Consider the following 17,149-nt stretch of genomic DNA (forward strand, 5'->3'; position numbering starts at 1 on the left):
CACAGCAGTGAGAGGCCCGTGTACCCCAAAAAAAAAAAAAAAAAAAAAAAAAAAAGGTCATACAGAAGATCTCACAAGCCTGTTTGAATGGACAGGGAAAGAAATCAAAGTAGTCAGCATGGGCAAAACTAAGGTAGCTTGTGTAGGAGCCCAAACTCTGATAGTCACGAGCTCCAAAGTACCACTGTGATTCTGACAAGGACAAGCTACGATTCCTGGAACAGGCTGACCCTCCATGCAGCCAAAGGGGCCAACAACTGGCTGGACATCTCGTGATACGCTGGGGATGAAACTGGTCATGTTCTAACCGCTGAGCCCTCAGTAGCAGCAGAAATGATCCTCCCAACGAAAGGGTCATCTGACATGCCAAGGAATCCCAAAGCTCTCAACTCCAGGTTTTTCAAGTTTACTTTATATATTACAGGCTACATCACTGGGCAGACTACTCAGTGACAGTACAACTCCATCCAGCTGAATGAAGGGGAAAAAGCCCGCGAGGCTGGCCACGTGCCTCTCCCCTCCTTTCTCTGCTCCCTCTTCCCTCAGACTTGCCGGCGCCCTCCCAGCCGCACCCACATCCAGCTCACCCTCTTCCGGGCGCAGCTGCGGTCCTCACCTCTCTCTTCGCCGTATCCTCTCTGGAAGGGTGATGCTGGAGCCGTCACAGGGACGACCCAGGGCATCCACCCTCCTTCCTGTTCTTTGGGGCTAAAGTCAGAGAACAGGTTCCAGGGGCTTCCGATTTACATTCTAGGCTGCGTGGCTCCATCGCCAGAAACAGGTCCAAATATACTGGCAGCCAGCTTTCCAGGACCACCTCTAGTTCCTACATGGCCTTCATACAAACTGGGAAAAGTGTACCTTCTGCCAGGAAGCGTCTCAGTTTGGGGTCCCTCCCCGCCCACAGCAAAGCCAGAGACAAGGACTCGTGGGGTAGTTTATTGGATAGTGATGTCAGGAAGCAGCGTGAGAGAGGAGTGAGACGGACTCGGGGCAGGAGGAAAAGCCAGGGAGCGATGTGTCAGGGACCTGATTGCCAGCGTGGAGTAGGGTCGGCCCACTGGACCCTTGGGGAACCGAGATGTGTGTCTCAGAATCATCCCTCTGAAGGTCAGAAGGCTGCGGGCATTTATCCCTGGATTCCAATCCTCCCTGGTTGAGGGCGTCCTCCGGGGGACACGGTCCTGCACCACCCGGTCGCCCTCCGTGGGCTGCTGAGCAGCAGGAAAGTGGGAAGCCCTTGACCTGGGAGGATGTCGGAGAGCGTGGTGGCTGCCACCTGGGCTGCCGTGATTCCACGGCGGGCTGAGGGACGTGGCCCGGGACACTGGGAGTCTCCGCTCCCACTCACATCCCCTGTGGCCCCGTCTGCCCTACTGCACCGGTGTAGCTGCAGGATCGCTCTTGAGATAGTGCAGGCATGCTCACACACGGAAGTCCTCCTCTGACCTCCCCTCAGGGGGGACCTGCCGAGGCTCTAGAGGGTAACAGGCTGCATGGCCCAGGAGACAGAGAAGCTGACCAATCAGGACACACCAAAAATATATAATAAAAAAATCCGATCTGGGCCCGGACTTAGCCTGGGGCTACCTGCCCACCCCTGCCCGGAATCCACTGAAACCTTGATAGAACCTCAAGGCTTTGGGGCCGCACAGGGGTTCAATCTACAGCCACATCCACCCCAGAGGCAGTGAACACTCCTCTGTGTCCCCACCCCAGGCAGGTTCTTTATTCATTTAAATGAGGGCCCTACCCAGCAACTAGCTCAGCACTGCCCGGTGGGACCAGAGATGCTGACACACCCTCTGGGGTCGGAGACCGAAGGAGCTGAGGATGTGGTTCACAAGTGGCTGCATCTGGTGCCTTTAAGGAAATGCCCGAAGGCAGAGAGGAGCGACAAGTGTAGAGTTTACTCAGAGTAAATCGCTCACTCCCTCTCACTCCAGAGACGAGGCTCTTGGTCTGCCTGGAACCTCCCTCTTCACCCTGGGACCACTGCCCACAGCAGCCCTTGTTCACGCTTCCTGGACCCCATGACGCCGCCCACTCACGGGACGGCAGGATGTGGGCTGTGTCCTCCTAGTTCAACGCTGCCCCCCAGTCCCTGGGGGTCAAACGGGAGTAAATGAATAAAGGATCCACGTAAAAAAGTCTTTGCTCTGAATATACAATCGGCCTATTTTTGATAAATTGTAACTCGAAGTATTTTTACACCGTCAAGAACCTTAATGATGCTTAAATATTGATGACATTTTGTCATAAGTTTGAAAGACCGCAGGGAATTCCCGTAAGATACTAGCAAGGGCTGGGAAATGGTGAGACTCCAGCTAACGAAATACACACGATCAACAAGCACTTCCCTCCGGGCCAGGATCCGCCCCGGTTGCTGAGCAGCTCCCGGCCTCGTATCAGTCTGATCCACACTCTTTGGGACCTTTAATTTCCACATTTTAAAATCCATTTCCTCTCTAAAAAGACACTGCGTGCCAATCACACAGAGACCTGGGTCCCCGGAAAAGCTGACCGGCAGAAATGACTTCAAGTATTCAGAGGCAGAAGGTGAAGTTCTTTAACTCACTGCAATTAAAAACTGATCAAGGGCTTCCCTGGTGGCGCAGTGGTTGAGAGTCCGCCTGCCGATGCAGGGGACACAGGTTCGTGCCCTGGTCCGGGAAGATCCCACATGCCGTGGAGCGGCTGGGCCCGTGAGCCATGGCCGCTGAGCCTGCGTGTCCGGAGCCTGTGCTCCGCAACGGGAGAGGCCACAGCAGTGAGAGGCCCGTGTATCACAAAAAAAAGAAAAAAAAAAAACTGATCAAGAATCCAAAAGAAGGAAAGGAAGAAGTGGGTACAGACATACTGCGGCTCTTTTTATCGTATTGGAGCGTGAGGATGTTAATTAAAGGAATCTCCGAATCAGAGATGATCTGAAAAAGGAAGGTGTTGTTTCATCCGGTTAAAAAAAAAAGATAGTTTCATGAGTTACTTGCAGCAACTCTCAGGAACTTCGTGGGTCCCCAGAAAAGCTCCAGTTGAAACTGTAAAGTGAAGAGGATCTAGTTCATGACACTCCTTCATCCCAGTAAAGGACCTTAATAGTGAAGCACAAATGAGCAAATCTTAGAGCATTAAATGAGCAAAACAAAATGCTAGATCTCACTCGACTGGTGTTCTTCCAAGAACAGCACTCATACATTTTTTAAAACAGAAGTTAAAAGAAAAACAAAAAAGATACCAGCGGAACTTAGCAGTTCTGCACATGGGCTCAGGAAGAAGGTTCCCAAACCCAGCCTTGGTGCATTTCTCAGCATCCCCTACGCAAGCCGTCACACCTCACTCTCCTTCACATCCAGTGAATAATTGTACAACGAACAACTGCTGTCTCTACCCTTCCTGGGGACCCCAATCTCCTCCGTGAGCTGACACACAAGTTCCGAGTCCTCTCAATGCCTTGCAGGTGAGGTGTTCCTATTTCTATTTTGCAAGCGCAGAAGCTGAGTCACAGGATAGTTGAAAGCAAATCACCCATCGACACTTAGTGAGTAGGAAAGCTGGGCCCTGAGCCCGTCTCTCAGCCTCCAGGGTCAAGCAGTTTGCACTGTGTCACCTCAGAACACTAGATAGAAGTATGAAGTGGGTATGAGACGTGTCCGAGGGAATCCAACCAGACCTGACATGGATGGACACACTCACTCCCGTCCTCACACCCTGCTCCTGAGTCGGCTGTGTCCCATTCTCCAAGGGCCAGCATGAGGGATTTTAACTGGTTCCTGCCCCTAGCGACCATGGTCCCTGAGCTGCGGGCAGCAAAAACCTAGTCCAGCCAACAAAAGCAAAGGGATTTTCTTGGAAGGCTACCTAGGAGTCCCAGAATCAGCGACAAGGCTGCAAGTGGACAGCTCTAGGCTGAAATGAAGCAAAGCATCTCTTGCCAGAGTAGATGGGTCCCAGTCTCTTCGACCCTCTGCTCAGATCGTCCTGACTCGGGTCAGAGTGTACACTAGGGAAGAGATAATAGATCACGTCCTAAAAAGAAACCACGTACTGGCAGCCGGGCCCCTGGGCCGCACAACCCCAGGGGCAGCATGGATCCTAACGGGAACGGTATGCCCTGGGGCCGTAGACCCTCCAGCCCTACGGATGAAACCCGGCAGCCCCGCTGAGCTCTCTGCTCTCTTAGGTCCACCGCCCACACCCTCTGCTCACCCCTCACACAGTTAACTCTGTAGCTAGTCATTGACTCTTCCCCAGTCGCACTGGAAGATTCCTGAGGATATGATTCAGGACCTCAACATTTCTATTTCTAATACCACATCGTACAGAGCAGCAGTTTCCAATAAGCCTCTTGCTTATATCCACAAACAAATATGTTTCCTTTTAACAACGAATGAAGCAGTACATTTCGAGCAATGAAATAGGGATGTCCTCCCCCCCACCAGGTTTGCGTGTCATCCCTGCAAGGTACCAGGAAGTGACCATGGGAAGGAAGGGTAGGACATGGGCATTGAACAGAAGCCAAAGGCTATGCTAAGCACAGGTCTTGTGGTAGAAGTTCAGGTCTCGGGTTGCCCTCATGCCCCTGACATGGTTCCATGGGGGCAGCTGCTCTGGCACCAGCCACGCTGCCCCTGCCCCTTAACTGGGCAGAGCTTGGTCTGTCTCCAAATACTAACTGAGCAGCTGTTAAGCAGCAGGTGCTGGGCGAGGTAGGAAATCACCGTGCCATTAAGGAGCCCGGCGCCCAACGCCATCAATAAACCGATAAGCGTTTGTTCTCCTGCCTCCTCCCCCCCATCCCTCCACCCTCATCACCGCATTGGCTGCTCTGAGTGGCTCCTTCCCTAATCCTGTCTTCTCTGTCAGCACGTGCCAGGCCTGGACCCTTCCAGCAGAAGGAGGATTACAATAGCGTGAGCAAGAATGAAGTTGGTTGGCAAACCGCACCCTGGCTCTGGGTCTGCTCATTTGATGGCCTCATTCATTAACCATATATTGCACCCCAGCCGTGTGTTGAGCTCTGCGCAGTGTACAGGGAGCTGTGTAAACCAGGAGACACAGAGGTCCTGACCGGAGAAGGAGACAGCCCTGTAAACAACTGGGTAGAGTTCTGGGTGCTCAGTGATTCAGGTGGTTCACATAACATTCTTGTCTACTGTGGCATCAGCACCTAGCATAGCGCCTGGCCTCTTTTAAATGGACGCCAGTAGTGTGGGTTGGCGGACGAACTAGGCAAGTCCTAGTTGAGTGTTTACCATGCGCCCGTCCCTCTTCGAACTCTGTTACAAGAGTCTTACGTGTGCTCAACGTGCACAACACATGGGGTGGATGTTATTATCACCCCATTTCCTGATAAGGAAACTGAGGCACAGAGATGTTACGTAATCCGTTTACTTGGCAAGAAAAAGAGTCAAGATTCAAGCCCAGCCCGGATAGTCTGGCCCCAGAGTCTGTGCCACTCCGCTCGTCGTATGCTAAGTGCACGGTGCTGGGGGATCACAGAGGAGACGGCCACCGTCTGAGGTTTCAGTATTCAACCCTGACACGGACCCACCCAGCACCACGATGTCTCCTCCCCTGGACCCCCTCACCTCCAACACCCAAGCCCCCCTTTCCGCCTCAGCACTGTCTCCCACGTGAGCCCTGCACGTGGTCACTGCAGCAAGGGCGCCATTTCTGAAATCTCGCCGTCAAGCCGTCCTCCCTGTGGCTTCACCGCATCCTTCAGCTCAGGTGCTCTAGGTCGTGGATCGCAGTGACGGAAACTCCATTCAGCCGACTCCACCGCAGAGTTTACTATCGATCAACCCCTCCCGCCTTCATCGGCTCCCGTACCCTCCTCAGATTCCGTGGTCTGTTATCATCAACTTCCCTGCATCTCTTCCCGTCATCATCTCCCGTACCCTCCTCAGATTCCATGGTCTGTTATCATCAACTTCCCTGCATCTCTTCCCAACAGCCTTGCCTTCCTCTCCTTACATTTGTCCAGCAAGACCCCAACTCAGCCATCTACCCCCTCTACCCTTGATCAGAGCTACTGAATGTTGCTGAGAAAATACGCATCTGGGCTGACTGCAGTCTCTTGAAATTTATGCCACAAATCTCAAAACAAAACCCAAAAAACAACAAACAAACAAACAAATGCAACACTGCCTAGCAATCCTGTCGTTTTTCAAGTAACTTTCTTCCGCACCGTCCACATTCTTCCACCTCTTTGCCCATGACCTTCACTAAGAAACAGAAGTAATCAGACAGGAGCCTGCCATCGGTCCACTGGCCAATCTACAGATCTGCCTACGTCTGAACCTGTTCTGCTCTGTTTTCTCTCCTATAAACATGGGAACAACCCTTGTGCTCCCCTCAGGGGCAAATCCCTCCCCTCCCGCCTTCTGAAACCCTCATCCTTTCCATTATTTCCTCTCTTCTGCGTCTTCAGTCTCTCTCAAGATCATTAACTTCAAATGACAAATATGGTACAGTGTCTCCATCTTAGAGAAACAACCTTCGTAACCCACACCCTCCTCCAGTTTTCATTCATTTTTTCTGCTTCTCTCACCTCCGTATTGGTCTTCAACTCACCCCATTTGGGCGTTTGTTCTCACTTCTCCAGTGTTTCTGTCAAGGTCACCAAATGACCTCCATGTTGCCAAGTCCACCGCACATTTCTGTCCTTATCTTACATAAACTCTCAGCTGCATTCAACATGGTTGACTGTACCCTCCTTTTTGAAAACCATCCACCTCCTGGCTTCTCTGCTCCCTCCATTCCCTGGTTATCCTCCACTCCATGGCCATTCCTTCTTAGTCTCCTTGGCTGTCCTCCCCTCTTCTCCCTAACTCCTGAATGTTGGAGGGACCCAGGAGTGGTCCTGGCCCTTCCCCCTTCTCTGTCTGTTAAGTCTGTCTTCTTAGGGGAGGTCTCATCCTCATCCTGACTCCAGTAGGTCCTGGCTCTATCCCTGACCTCTTCCCCCATATTCCAAAGTCATGTGACCAACTGCTTTCAAGGACCCTTAATAACCACCTCCCAGAAATAGGGCTCTTTAGTTAACACACACACACACACACACACACACACACACACTCCTTCTTCTCAAGCCTCCCCCATCTCAGTGAATGGTACCCCATCTACCCAGATACTCAGTCCCAAACCCTCCCGATACCATCCTGATTCCATTAGTTTTTCTCCATCTCCCCCCTACCACCATGCTTCACCAACCCATCGCTCTCCTCGGCCCCTAAACAGCCTCCACTCTAGGCCTCTCCACACAGCGGAACGATCTCTTCAAAGCATAGATCAGGTATCTTCACTTGACTTTTTGTCACCTGGCTCCTCACTGCGCCCTCAAGGTCCTGGAACATCTGCCTCCCCTCAGTCTTTCCAATCTCTTCCCAGCATGGACCCCTGCGTTCACTCTGCTTTGGTAAATCCACCTGCCTTCCATCCTTCCACATTCTCAAATTCTTTTCCACATCAGGGCCTTTGTCCCTATTCCGCGGCGTTGCAGTGCTCTTCATCCAGCTCTTTAAATAACTGCTGTATTTAAAATAGATAGCCACCAACAAGGAGCTACTGTACAGAACAGGGAACTCAGCTCAATATTCTGTAATAACCTAAACGGGAAAAGAATTTGAAAAAGAAGAGACACGTGTATATGTGTAACTGAATCCCTTTGCTGTACACCTGAAGCTGACACACAACGTTGTTACTCAACTGTAGTCCAATATCAAATAAAAGTTTTCAATAATAATAATAATAATTGCCTCACGCTCCTCCCTCAGGGAGATCGTATCATGCAACGTCGTCTCCTTAGCGATGCCTTCCCGGACCAGCCCGCCTTCTCAAAACATGGCATCTCTCAGTTTGTAACTTTAGTAAATATTTATTGAGGGCTTTCCAGACATTGTTATCAGGGCTTTATGTTGATTAACTCTCCTCATTCCTCTCAGCTCTGTTATTGTCATTATTATACCCATCTTAAAAACGAGGAAACTGAGCCCAAAGAGATCAGAACTGTCTAAGGTCAATCAGTTGTCAGAAGTTGTCTTAGGATGTAACCTGGAGCATCCCAGGGCCAGCCTGGCCTCCTAACCGTCCCTCCACCTGCCTCCCTCCCATGACCTGCGTGTCTCCTTCTCGCGCTTTTTACAGTCTGGATGCTATCTCATTTAGGGATTTAGGTTCCGTCAGTCTCCTCATTAGCATATAAACAACGTTTGCACAGAGACATTTGTCTTCATCAATGGATCCCCAGAGCACAGCAATCACAGATAATAGAGCAAATCGTTCTTGTTTTCAATGATTGAATGACCTTACGTGTGTTTTCTCTGTTTCTCCAGAGCAGATATCCTATGCCGGCCCTGTCTATAATTCTGGATTTGAAATTCCTGAGGTAAGGTTTTGGTTTTCTGTTTTGTTTTGTTCCTTAATGACTGTATCTAGCAGTTTCTTAAAGAAGGAGACGCAGAGGAGGTGGAGGAGCGAATTAAACTAAAAACGTAAAGCTTTTGTTGGCCCGTCACGAAGAAAGCCCTTTCTCAGTGAAGCGGCTACCTCGTCGCGGGCACTTACTAATGCCTGACGCACAGGTTTCGGCATTTTGGTCATTTAACACTTTTGTCCTGTGGGGCAGCCCCTGTGTAGACAGCTCCCGTGGGGAGGGATCCTGGGGCCCTGTCCCGCACGTTGGCCTTGTCTGGGGAGTCTCCACACTGCTAGAGCTGTTGAGGCAAGGGCGGCAGCCACAGACGGGCTGTTCGTTCAGAGAAAGTAAGAAACACACAGCCCGGAAAGCGTAAAGCTCCCCGGTTACTGTTCTCGCACAGGATTCACGAGCTACCACCCAGCAAATAAAATGACCACGTCCTGCACATTCACTACTGAGGTTCACAGCTACGAGTAGATTTTTCCTCTAATTCCTTTTCATTCAATATACTGTGACTTTATGAAACAGCTGCACTCCAGCAGCTCTGACATAGCGATCCATTCGCCACACACTACTCCTGAGAGCATCCTTCAGAAATACATCCAAAGAGTCACAAAAATGTAATCATTTTCATTTTCTGGTCTTCAACTTCATCCTTTGCATCTTCCGAAACCTGATACGACTCTAGAAAAGAATCTCCTTCTCCATAAAGAATCTCTTGAACTCGTTTCATTTCCCCGTATGTCTCCTTTCTGTCCCAGCCTCCGGGTTCCTCAGTCTCAAGCCATCAAGTCTCCAGACTATGTTGGACTTTCACTAGTACTCCTCTGGCAGTTGGGAAGTGTCCAGCCTTCCAGAGTTTTCTCCTCAGGCCTTTCAGCATAATATGAGAGTTGCGCAAACTCTCTTCCCGTCTAGGATGTGAGACAATTTCTCTCACGTAGTTTTTTGCCTTAAATCTTTGCCATTTGAATTCTTTTTCTTCCTCCATTTTCCTTTGGACCCTCGCCACACCTCCACTGGAGATTGACTTAAAATTTGCAAACAATTAACTTTAGCCTTGCATTATTAACTTTTAAAGAAAAACAGTTACTCTTAGCAATTGCTATGAAATAGAGGCGAGAGAACTTAGTCACAGGATCACTTTGAAAGAAAAGGTAGCAGAGATGTAAAAAGCTTTATTGCAACCACCTGGGATGCGTGAGTGAGCGCATTACCTGCGTCCCTCAACAACAGACGGTACTCCTCGGGGGCATTGCCCGACGTGAGACTGAGACAAGGCCAGGTCACCTGGCCCCTGGCCTCCTTGTTCAAGCATCTACAGATGCCCTCCGCCCAGCCCTCCTACCTCTTCCCCTTCTGGGGCCTGGGCCTGGGGAGCAGAAACCTGGCCAGCCCTGACCCCACCCCAGCCAGGCCTGACAGGGGACAGAAGCAGAGTGGACACATGTGATCTGTCACGTATGCAGCAGAGGCAGCTGGAGGCCTTAATCCCCAATTTGAGCTCCCACGCTGGCCCAAGACCAGCCCGGCGCCCCTGGCTGACAGCCAACCTGCAAGGCTCAGAGACTTTGCTTCCTAATATGGGACAGAAATGGTGTGAAGACGTTTGGTTTTAAAAGACCTGCCCCAGATCCCGCCTCTTCCCGCCAAATCCCCCAGAGATGGGCTTTGTGCTAATTCTACTCCCGCTTGGCCGAAAAATTTTCCACTCAGCAGTCAGTCTTCAGTGTCTTGGTGTTATTTTCTTTTTAACACAAGCAGCCCCTCGGCCCCGACTGAAGCGCTGCCTGCAGCAGGCATCTGGCTGCCGCTTTCTGACTCAGAATTTAGAGGCCCTTTGGGCTTCCAACTTGGACGCCAACTGGCAGGTATGGCCTGAACTGTGTAAGTGCAAAGGGTGCAACTACAGACTCCTACCTGACAAATCCAGCGCTCTTCAAACAGCAGAAAGACCCCTGCTCTCTGGGCATCATCCTCTCCTCCTGCCCACAGGTGGGCCCTGTTGCCTACATACTCTCGCCCCTTAAAGCAGAGTATGTGTGTCTTGTAATTCGTAATCTGGAACGCCTTCATTCACATTCTACTTCTTTCACTAGGCTTAGAAAGCGATGGGGGAAATCCAGTTGGTTTTCAATAACTTTGTGTGGTGTGTACTCAAGGGCACAGGGACAGTTAAAAGTAGCTGGTGGTGATACAATGGTGGCGATGAAACACCATCAGACGCAAACGTGAGCTGGTCTCTACTCAGAACTAATTCTCTAACTGTTACACTCCGATGTAAACTCCTAACACTGCTTCTGAAATCACAGCTGCTGATATCTGAGCAGACTCAGGGAGCCCAGACCGTCAGAGAATCTTCAAGGTGAAGGGTGCTGGAAGACACCCTCGGCAGCCCTCATGCCCGAGACACCATCAGTGCTGGGGAACTCACTCACTCCTGGGCCTCTGCTAATTGCTAGAAAGCGCCTCTCTCGTAGCCCGAGACCTTTCATGCAACATCTATCCGGTGGTCTGATCTGTTCCTTCCCTCCGGCTTATATAGATTAAATGTCTTCCCTTCCTCGGGTGACAGAGAGTCTGCAGGTTGGCCCTACCACGTGGCTTGCGGGGCCGGTGGAGCTTCAGCCACGAGCACGGCACACGTGGCTCAGGCCTGGGTTCCTTCTGCAGCTCCACACTGCCTGGCTGGCATTCCCTGACCACAGAGGAGGTCCTCTGCGGTGCGCTATCGCCAGAAAGGAACCCTAAAGGGCAGAAATACTTTCTCTAGCGGAGCGTTTGGGTTTCATGCCGTTGGATTTGGCCCCCCAGCTGCCTCCCCCTTCTCAGGAAACAACACTTTATCCCTCCTGTTGCTCAGGCCAGAGTCCTCGGGGTCACCCCTGACCCCTCTCTTTCCCACCCACGTGGGTTTCCTCAGCCAATCCTATCGGCTCTTCTTTCCGAATCCATCCAGAATCCCGCCCCTCTCCCCATCTCCACCACCTGCTCCAAACCTTCGCCACCTGCTACCCGGTCTTACTGCTTCCTACCCGCATCCCCGGCTTTTCTCCCCACGGCAGCCGGAGGGATCCCGCTGACAGGCACGTCGGGACAGGCCACGCCTCAGGTGGAAGCCATCGCCAGCCTCTTCCCCTCTCCTTCTGTGGGCCTCTCCCCCCGAGCCCATCGGGCCCTCACTTTCCGCAGCCGGCATGGCGTCCTTCCGTACCACTTTCAGGTCCTCACCCCAACGTCACCTCCTCAGGGAACCTGCCTCGACCACCACCTCCCTAAAGCTGCACACCGGCACACGCCAGTCCAGCACCCCCTGGTCAGCCCAGCACCCCCGGGGGAGCTCCGTCGGGAACACGAGAGCCCTCCGTCTTAGCCATTCATCACGGGCACCACCTGCCTCTCCCAGCCATCCCGGGAGCCACAGCGGGTGGGGATGGCCTGTGCGGTTCGACTTTATCCCCGGTGCGTAGCGCAGAGGCTGCACGTAGAAGGGCTCCGCAACCGCTTGCTGAAAGTTGATGGTTCTGGGCTCACACGCCTCCTGCTTTCCCCGTATCCCTTCAGGGAGAGTACCAAGTTCTGCTGCAGCTGTACACCCAGGACCGCTCCACCGTGGCCTGCGCCAACGCCACCATCCTTTGTTCCTGAGCGCGGCGAGCTGTTCCGCAGGGACCGCAGCTTCCCACACTCGCCCTGCCGTGAGGAAGGACCAGTGACGACAGAGCAAGCCTCTGGGGACGCGCAGGTGCTGGTTTCAGCCCCAGGACCACAGGTCCCCAGGCTCCGCGGATGTAATGAGGCCCCCCGAAACATCTGCTTCTCAGGAGCTCCTGGGGGTCATCCAGCAGTCTTGAGGGGCCGTCCCTCTTCCCTAAGTGCTCACCTGACATCACTCCCCTTTTTTCAGCTCCTGGGGGCCCTTCCTTGGTCGCCCAAAATAAAGAAACCGGCAGCACAATTGTGCCTCCTGGTCTGTTAAAGAATCTCGGTACAGTCCTGTAGCTCTAACGGAAGTTCCTCTGCACACAGAGCCAGGGGCTGCCACGGCATCGGGGATGCTGAGAGATTCAGGACAGCGGCGGCCCAGTGGCAATGACAGCGCTGGGGAGTGAGCCGTTCCTTCTCCTGGGGAAGCCCAGAAGCCGACGAAACCACACAAGCAATACATCACAGTCTCCCCTGAACACACCTCATTATCCTGAATCGTGGCTGTCCTGGCCCCGGCGCACCGTGGCCCTCGTGAATGTGTTCGTTAATTCACTCAGCAAGTCACGGCCGGTCACTCACATGCTGGGCCCTGTGCTCAGCACTTAGGCTACTGCAGGGAGTAAGACAGACACTGTCCCTGCCCTCATGGAGCCTGCAGTCCCCTGGAATATTAAAAAGCCACGTGTCCACCAGGGGCCACATCACGCATGTACAGAGCCACCTCCTCTGACGCCCCCTGTAAATGACGAGGTGGCCTGTATGTTGCCAGAGCCGTTTGGTGTCCCTGGTGTCTCCTGTCCCCGGATATGCAGCATCCCTGGGGGGCTCCACCTCCCCTTCCACATGCTGCGCTCCCCCCACCTCTCTCCTTCCAGCATCCCTGGGGGGCTCCACCTCCCCTTCAACACCCTGTGCTCCCCCCACCTCTCTCCTTCCAGCATCCCTGGGGGGCTCCACCTCCCCTTCCACACCCTGTGCTCCCCCCACCTCTCTCCTTCCAGCATCCCTGGGGGGCTCCACCTCCCCTTCCACACCCTGTGCTCCCCCCACCTCTCTCCTTCCAGCATCCCTGGGGGGCTCCACCTCCCCTTCCACACCCTGTGCTCCCCCCACCTCTCTCCTTCCAGCATCCCTGGGGGGCTCCACCTCCCCTTCCACACCCTGTGCTCCCCCCACCTCTCTCCTTCCAGCATCCCTGGGGGGCTCCACCTCCCCTTCCACACCCTGTGCTCCCCCCACCTCTCTCCTTCCAGCATCCCTGGGGGGCTCCACCTCCCCTTCCACACCCTGTGCTCCCCCCACCTCTCTCCTTCCAGCATCCCTGGGGGGCTCCACCTCCCCTTCCACACCCTGTGCTCCCCCCACCTCTCTCCTTCCAGCATCCCTGGGGGGCTCCACCTCCCCTTCCACACCCTGTGCTCCCCCCACCTCTCTCCTTCCAGCATCCCTGGGGGGCTCCACCTCCCCTTCCACACCCTGTGCTCCCCCCACCTCTCTCCTTCCAGCATCCCTGGGGGGCTCCACCTCCCCTTCGACACCCTGTGCTCCCCCCACCTCTCTCCTTCCAGCATCCCTGGGGGGCTCCACCTCCCCTTCCACATGCTGCGCTCCCCCCCCCTCCTTCCAGCATCCCTGGGCTCTACATCTGGCCCCCTTGCTCCTGTAGAGGGGCCGAAGTCGGGAGACTGGGTTGACCTTCTCAGTTGATAAAAGTGCCACTGTGTTAGAGATTAAAGGAGAAAAGAAATGCATAGTTTAAAAATGTTCGTTGCTATTAATTACTGTCTGTACACAGTTGAACTACCCGGAATAGCAGGCCATAAATGCCTGGTGAATCAAAACCTTAAAAGCAGCATCTGAGGTTTTCTGGGTTGTGGAGAGAGAAAATTATAGCAGTGTCCTCGCCTACGCCCAAAATGCTCCAGAGAAGAGCCCTGCTGTGGCCATGCCAGGCTTGGGGGCAAGCGTCTGAGCACACACAGCGGACACTGTTGTGTACCCAGACGGCAAACTGGACTGCTGGTCCTTCCCCATCCCCTCTGGTGAGACATTTCCTGCTCCCTTTCCAGAAACATCCCTACATCCAGTTAAGGGCCCTGGGTGGCTCCCGAGTGCTCACATGTACCGACGGCTCAGGACGGCTGTCACAGCCTTGCATAGACGGGGGCAGGGAACAGGGAACAAGCAGACCGAGCCGTTCCCTTTCCTGTCCTTCACTCTCTTCTTAAAATTCATTGAGAGTGTGTGTGTGTGTGCGTGTGTGTGTGAGAGAGAGAGAGAGAGAGAGAGACAGACAGACAGAGACAGAGAGAGTGAGACAGAGAGAGTGAGAGAGAAAGAGAGGAGAGAGGGAGAGACGAAGGGAGAAAGAGGTTTAGTTAAACAGAGATTTCCGCACATGCACAGGCTGACCTAGCCTCGACTAAGCACACGGGAGCACACGGCCGCTGCACTAAGGGTGTAATTTGAGGGGGGAAAAGAGTGTTTCTCCAAACACTCTTTTTGGAGATTTCTCCAAAATCTGTCTGTCCTTAGCGTGGGCCTTATAGTTCACTGAGTTTCACTCCTGCAAGTTGAGAAAGCTTTTCACTGTGTATAACTCTCCTATTAAAAAATACAAACAGTCCTGGTAGGAGAAAGCCAGAAGCAGTATCAAAACTCCAGTAGAACAGAATAACGAAGATGAAGTTTGGAAGTGTCATCCCAGGAAGAGGGAGGTGTTGAGGGGCAGTGGGCAGCCCAGGGCAAAAGCCCTCTTAGCTGGTCACCCACGTGTGCCTGGGTCGGGGGAGGGGGGAGGGCGACCTGCCAAAGAACTTCATTACTTCTCATCTTCCCATAAATGATTTGCCACTGTTTCAAAATCAACATCAAGTATTCTAAAAACTTCTCCTGAATAAACTTCCCTGAAAAACAAAATCGGTTTTATTCAAGATTATGCTATGCCTCCAAACCGAAGAACTCTCGTGGAAATCAGCCAGCTCCAGTCATTTTGGTGTCCGTAGGCCCTTCCTTCTATTTTAAGGGAATGTGTGTGTGTGTGTGTATTTTTTAAGGGAATGCCAAGGCCCAAGGAAAGCTTTGCCAAGCAAGGTCGAGGCAGACAGCTGAAGATCCATTTGGCCACTGTGATCGGCCCACTCGGAACGTTCGGCTGTAAAGAACGGAGACCAGCTCAGCCTGCTTACACACGCAGCTCAGCTCTGACTGCTAAGTCCCAGGCGGTTCAAGTATCAGCCGTGGTTTGCTACACAGGTGCACACTGTCATCAGCACTTTACCTCTACTTCTCCGAAGTTCCTTCACCTCTGGCCTCCATGAATATTGGCTTCACCCTCAGACAGTCTTTCCTGCAATGGCAAATAGTTGCACGCTTGTCCAAAGTACCAAGGAGAGAGACCTTTCTCCCGAAGCCCTGCATTCACCTTGATTTCACTGGCTTGGGTCACATGACCACTCCTGGCCAATCACTTTGGCCCCGTGCTGATTGGCTTGCCTAGATCACATGACCCACCCCCCAGAGCTGGATTGGCATTAGTCCCACTGGAACCACACCATTCCTTAAGTGGACACTAGGGAGCTTGGAAAGGGTAAAGGGAGGAAAGGGGGAGACGCTGGTAGTGGAGGGTGCGTCTAGAATTAGACAGGCCGGCTTTTCAGCTGTTAACCGGGCGAGTGCCTCAGATTCTCTAAGCCTCTGTTTCCTCATCCGTACGTGTCAACAATAATAACACCTGCCTTACAGAAATACCCTGAGAATTAAATGAGAGAACAGTGCCAGGCACGTAACTCCGTGAATGTGAGTTACTACTCTGTTCGGAACGCTATAATAAAAATACGTAAGCTGGGTGGCTTACAAGCAACCGACATTTATTTCTCACATTTTTCTCAGTTATTTCTGGATGCTGGAAAGACCAAGACCAAGTTGCCAGCAAGTTCAGTGTCTGGTGAGGGGCCGCTTCCTGGATCACAGACAGCTGTCTTCCTGCTGTGTCTTCACGCGGTGGGAGGGGAGAGGAAAAGCTCTCCGCGGTCCCTTTCATAAAGACACTAATCACCTAATCACCTCCCAAAGACCCACCACCAATACCATCGCACTGCGGGTAAGAATTTCAACATATGAATTGGGTCGGGGGGGGGGGGGGGGGACACAAACATTCAGTCTATAGCAGGTGGGTATTCACCTTGGAGCTGAAGCCCTGTTTCCTAATTTCCCTCTCCAATCCCTCCGACATCATCGCGGCCAAAGTGTCTTTGAGCCTTGACCTCACCCATAAGCCCACCTTCCTTTTTAAGTCCTGAAATGGTTCCTTGGCAACTTGATTTCTTCAAAGCGTAGCTGGTTTAAGTAGACCTGGGATGTTCACTGAGCTACATGAACTCTGAAAAGAATTCAAGGGAAACATTAAGGTACAAGTTTCCCCTGAAACAGAAACTTTATAACCAGGCCAAAAAAAAAAAAAAAGGCCTAGGAAAGAAAATGTGTGTAATTTTTAATTAAACTTGCTTCCTGTTTTTTAAAAAAAGATACACATTCAGGATGTGAAGAACTAAATGTAACAACTGCAAATTACATCTGCTTTCTGAAAAAAATCACCCAAAATAGCCAGGAAGAGAACGGAAAAGGCCACATCCTGATTTTGACCCGCACTTGTTAGGGAGGGAAAGTTTATCACGCCAGCAGTTCAATTTCAGATTGGAATCAGCTACAATTTTCTCAGTCAACTCTCTCAGACGCGTTCTTCTGTCTAGTTTCCCGATCATTTTATCTGGCAGGCAGGGGTTCCAGAGGAATTGGGAAAGAGCTACTTTACATCTAGTGTGTAAATAACTTCAGTTGTTCCATTGGAGCTGAAGCCTTCAGCTGCCTTCAAATGCACGAGCCTGAATTTTCTTTCTCCTCTAACCCAGCTTGCCTTTAAAATGCGTGACAAAACCAAATTCCTTCCTGCAGTATCTTGGTCTCCTCACTCCTGAGGAAAAGCGTATAAGCATCGATGTTATTTCTTCCTCCAGCTGA

At 52.2% G+C, this 17,149-nt stretch overlaps 1 protein-coding gene and 1 long non-coding RNA gene across 2 annotated transcripts in view; one reads left to right on the top strand and one right to left on the bottom strand.

The window, feature by feature from the left end:
- Nucleotides 1–12,376, top strand: part of LY86 (lymphocyte antigen 86) — a 48,427-nt gene extending 36,051 nt beyond the window's left edge. The window contains exons 4-5 of the mRNA XM_033863795.2: nt 8,337–8,389; nt 11,987–12,376. Of these exons, the coding sequence (XP_033719686.1) occupies nt 8,337–8,389; nt 11,987–12,070 (137 nt within the window). The 3' untranslated portion in view covers nt 12,071–12,376. The remainder of the gene's footprint in view (nt 1–8,336; nt 8,390–11,986) is intronic.
- Nucleotides 12,377–15,055: 2,679 nt separating this feature from the next.
- LOC109551554 (uncharacterized) overlaps nt 15,056–17,149 on the bottom strand; it is a 178,990-nt gene continuing 176,896 nt past the window's right edge. Inside the window, exon 5 of the long non-coding RNA XR_012334310.1 lies at nt 15,056–15,479. This is a non-coding gene — a long non-coding RNA (uncharacterized lncRNA). The remainder of the gene's footprint in view (nt 15,480–17,149) is intronic.

Source organism: Tursiops truncatus, chromosome 10 (genome assembly GCF_011762595.2).
Source record: "Tursiops truncatus isolate mTurTru1 chromosome 10, mTurTru1.mat.Y, whole genome shotgun sequence".
In the NCBI taxonomy this organism is placed as follows: Eukaryota; Metazoa; Chordata; class Mammalia; order Artiodactyla; family Delphinidae; genus Tursiops; species Tursiops truncatus.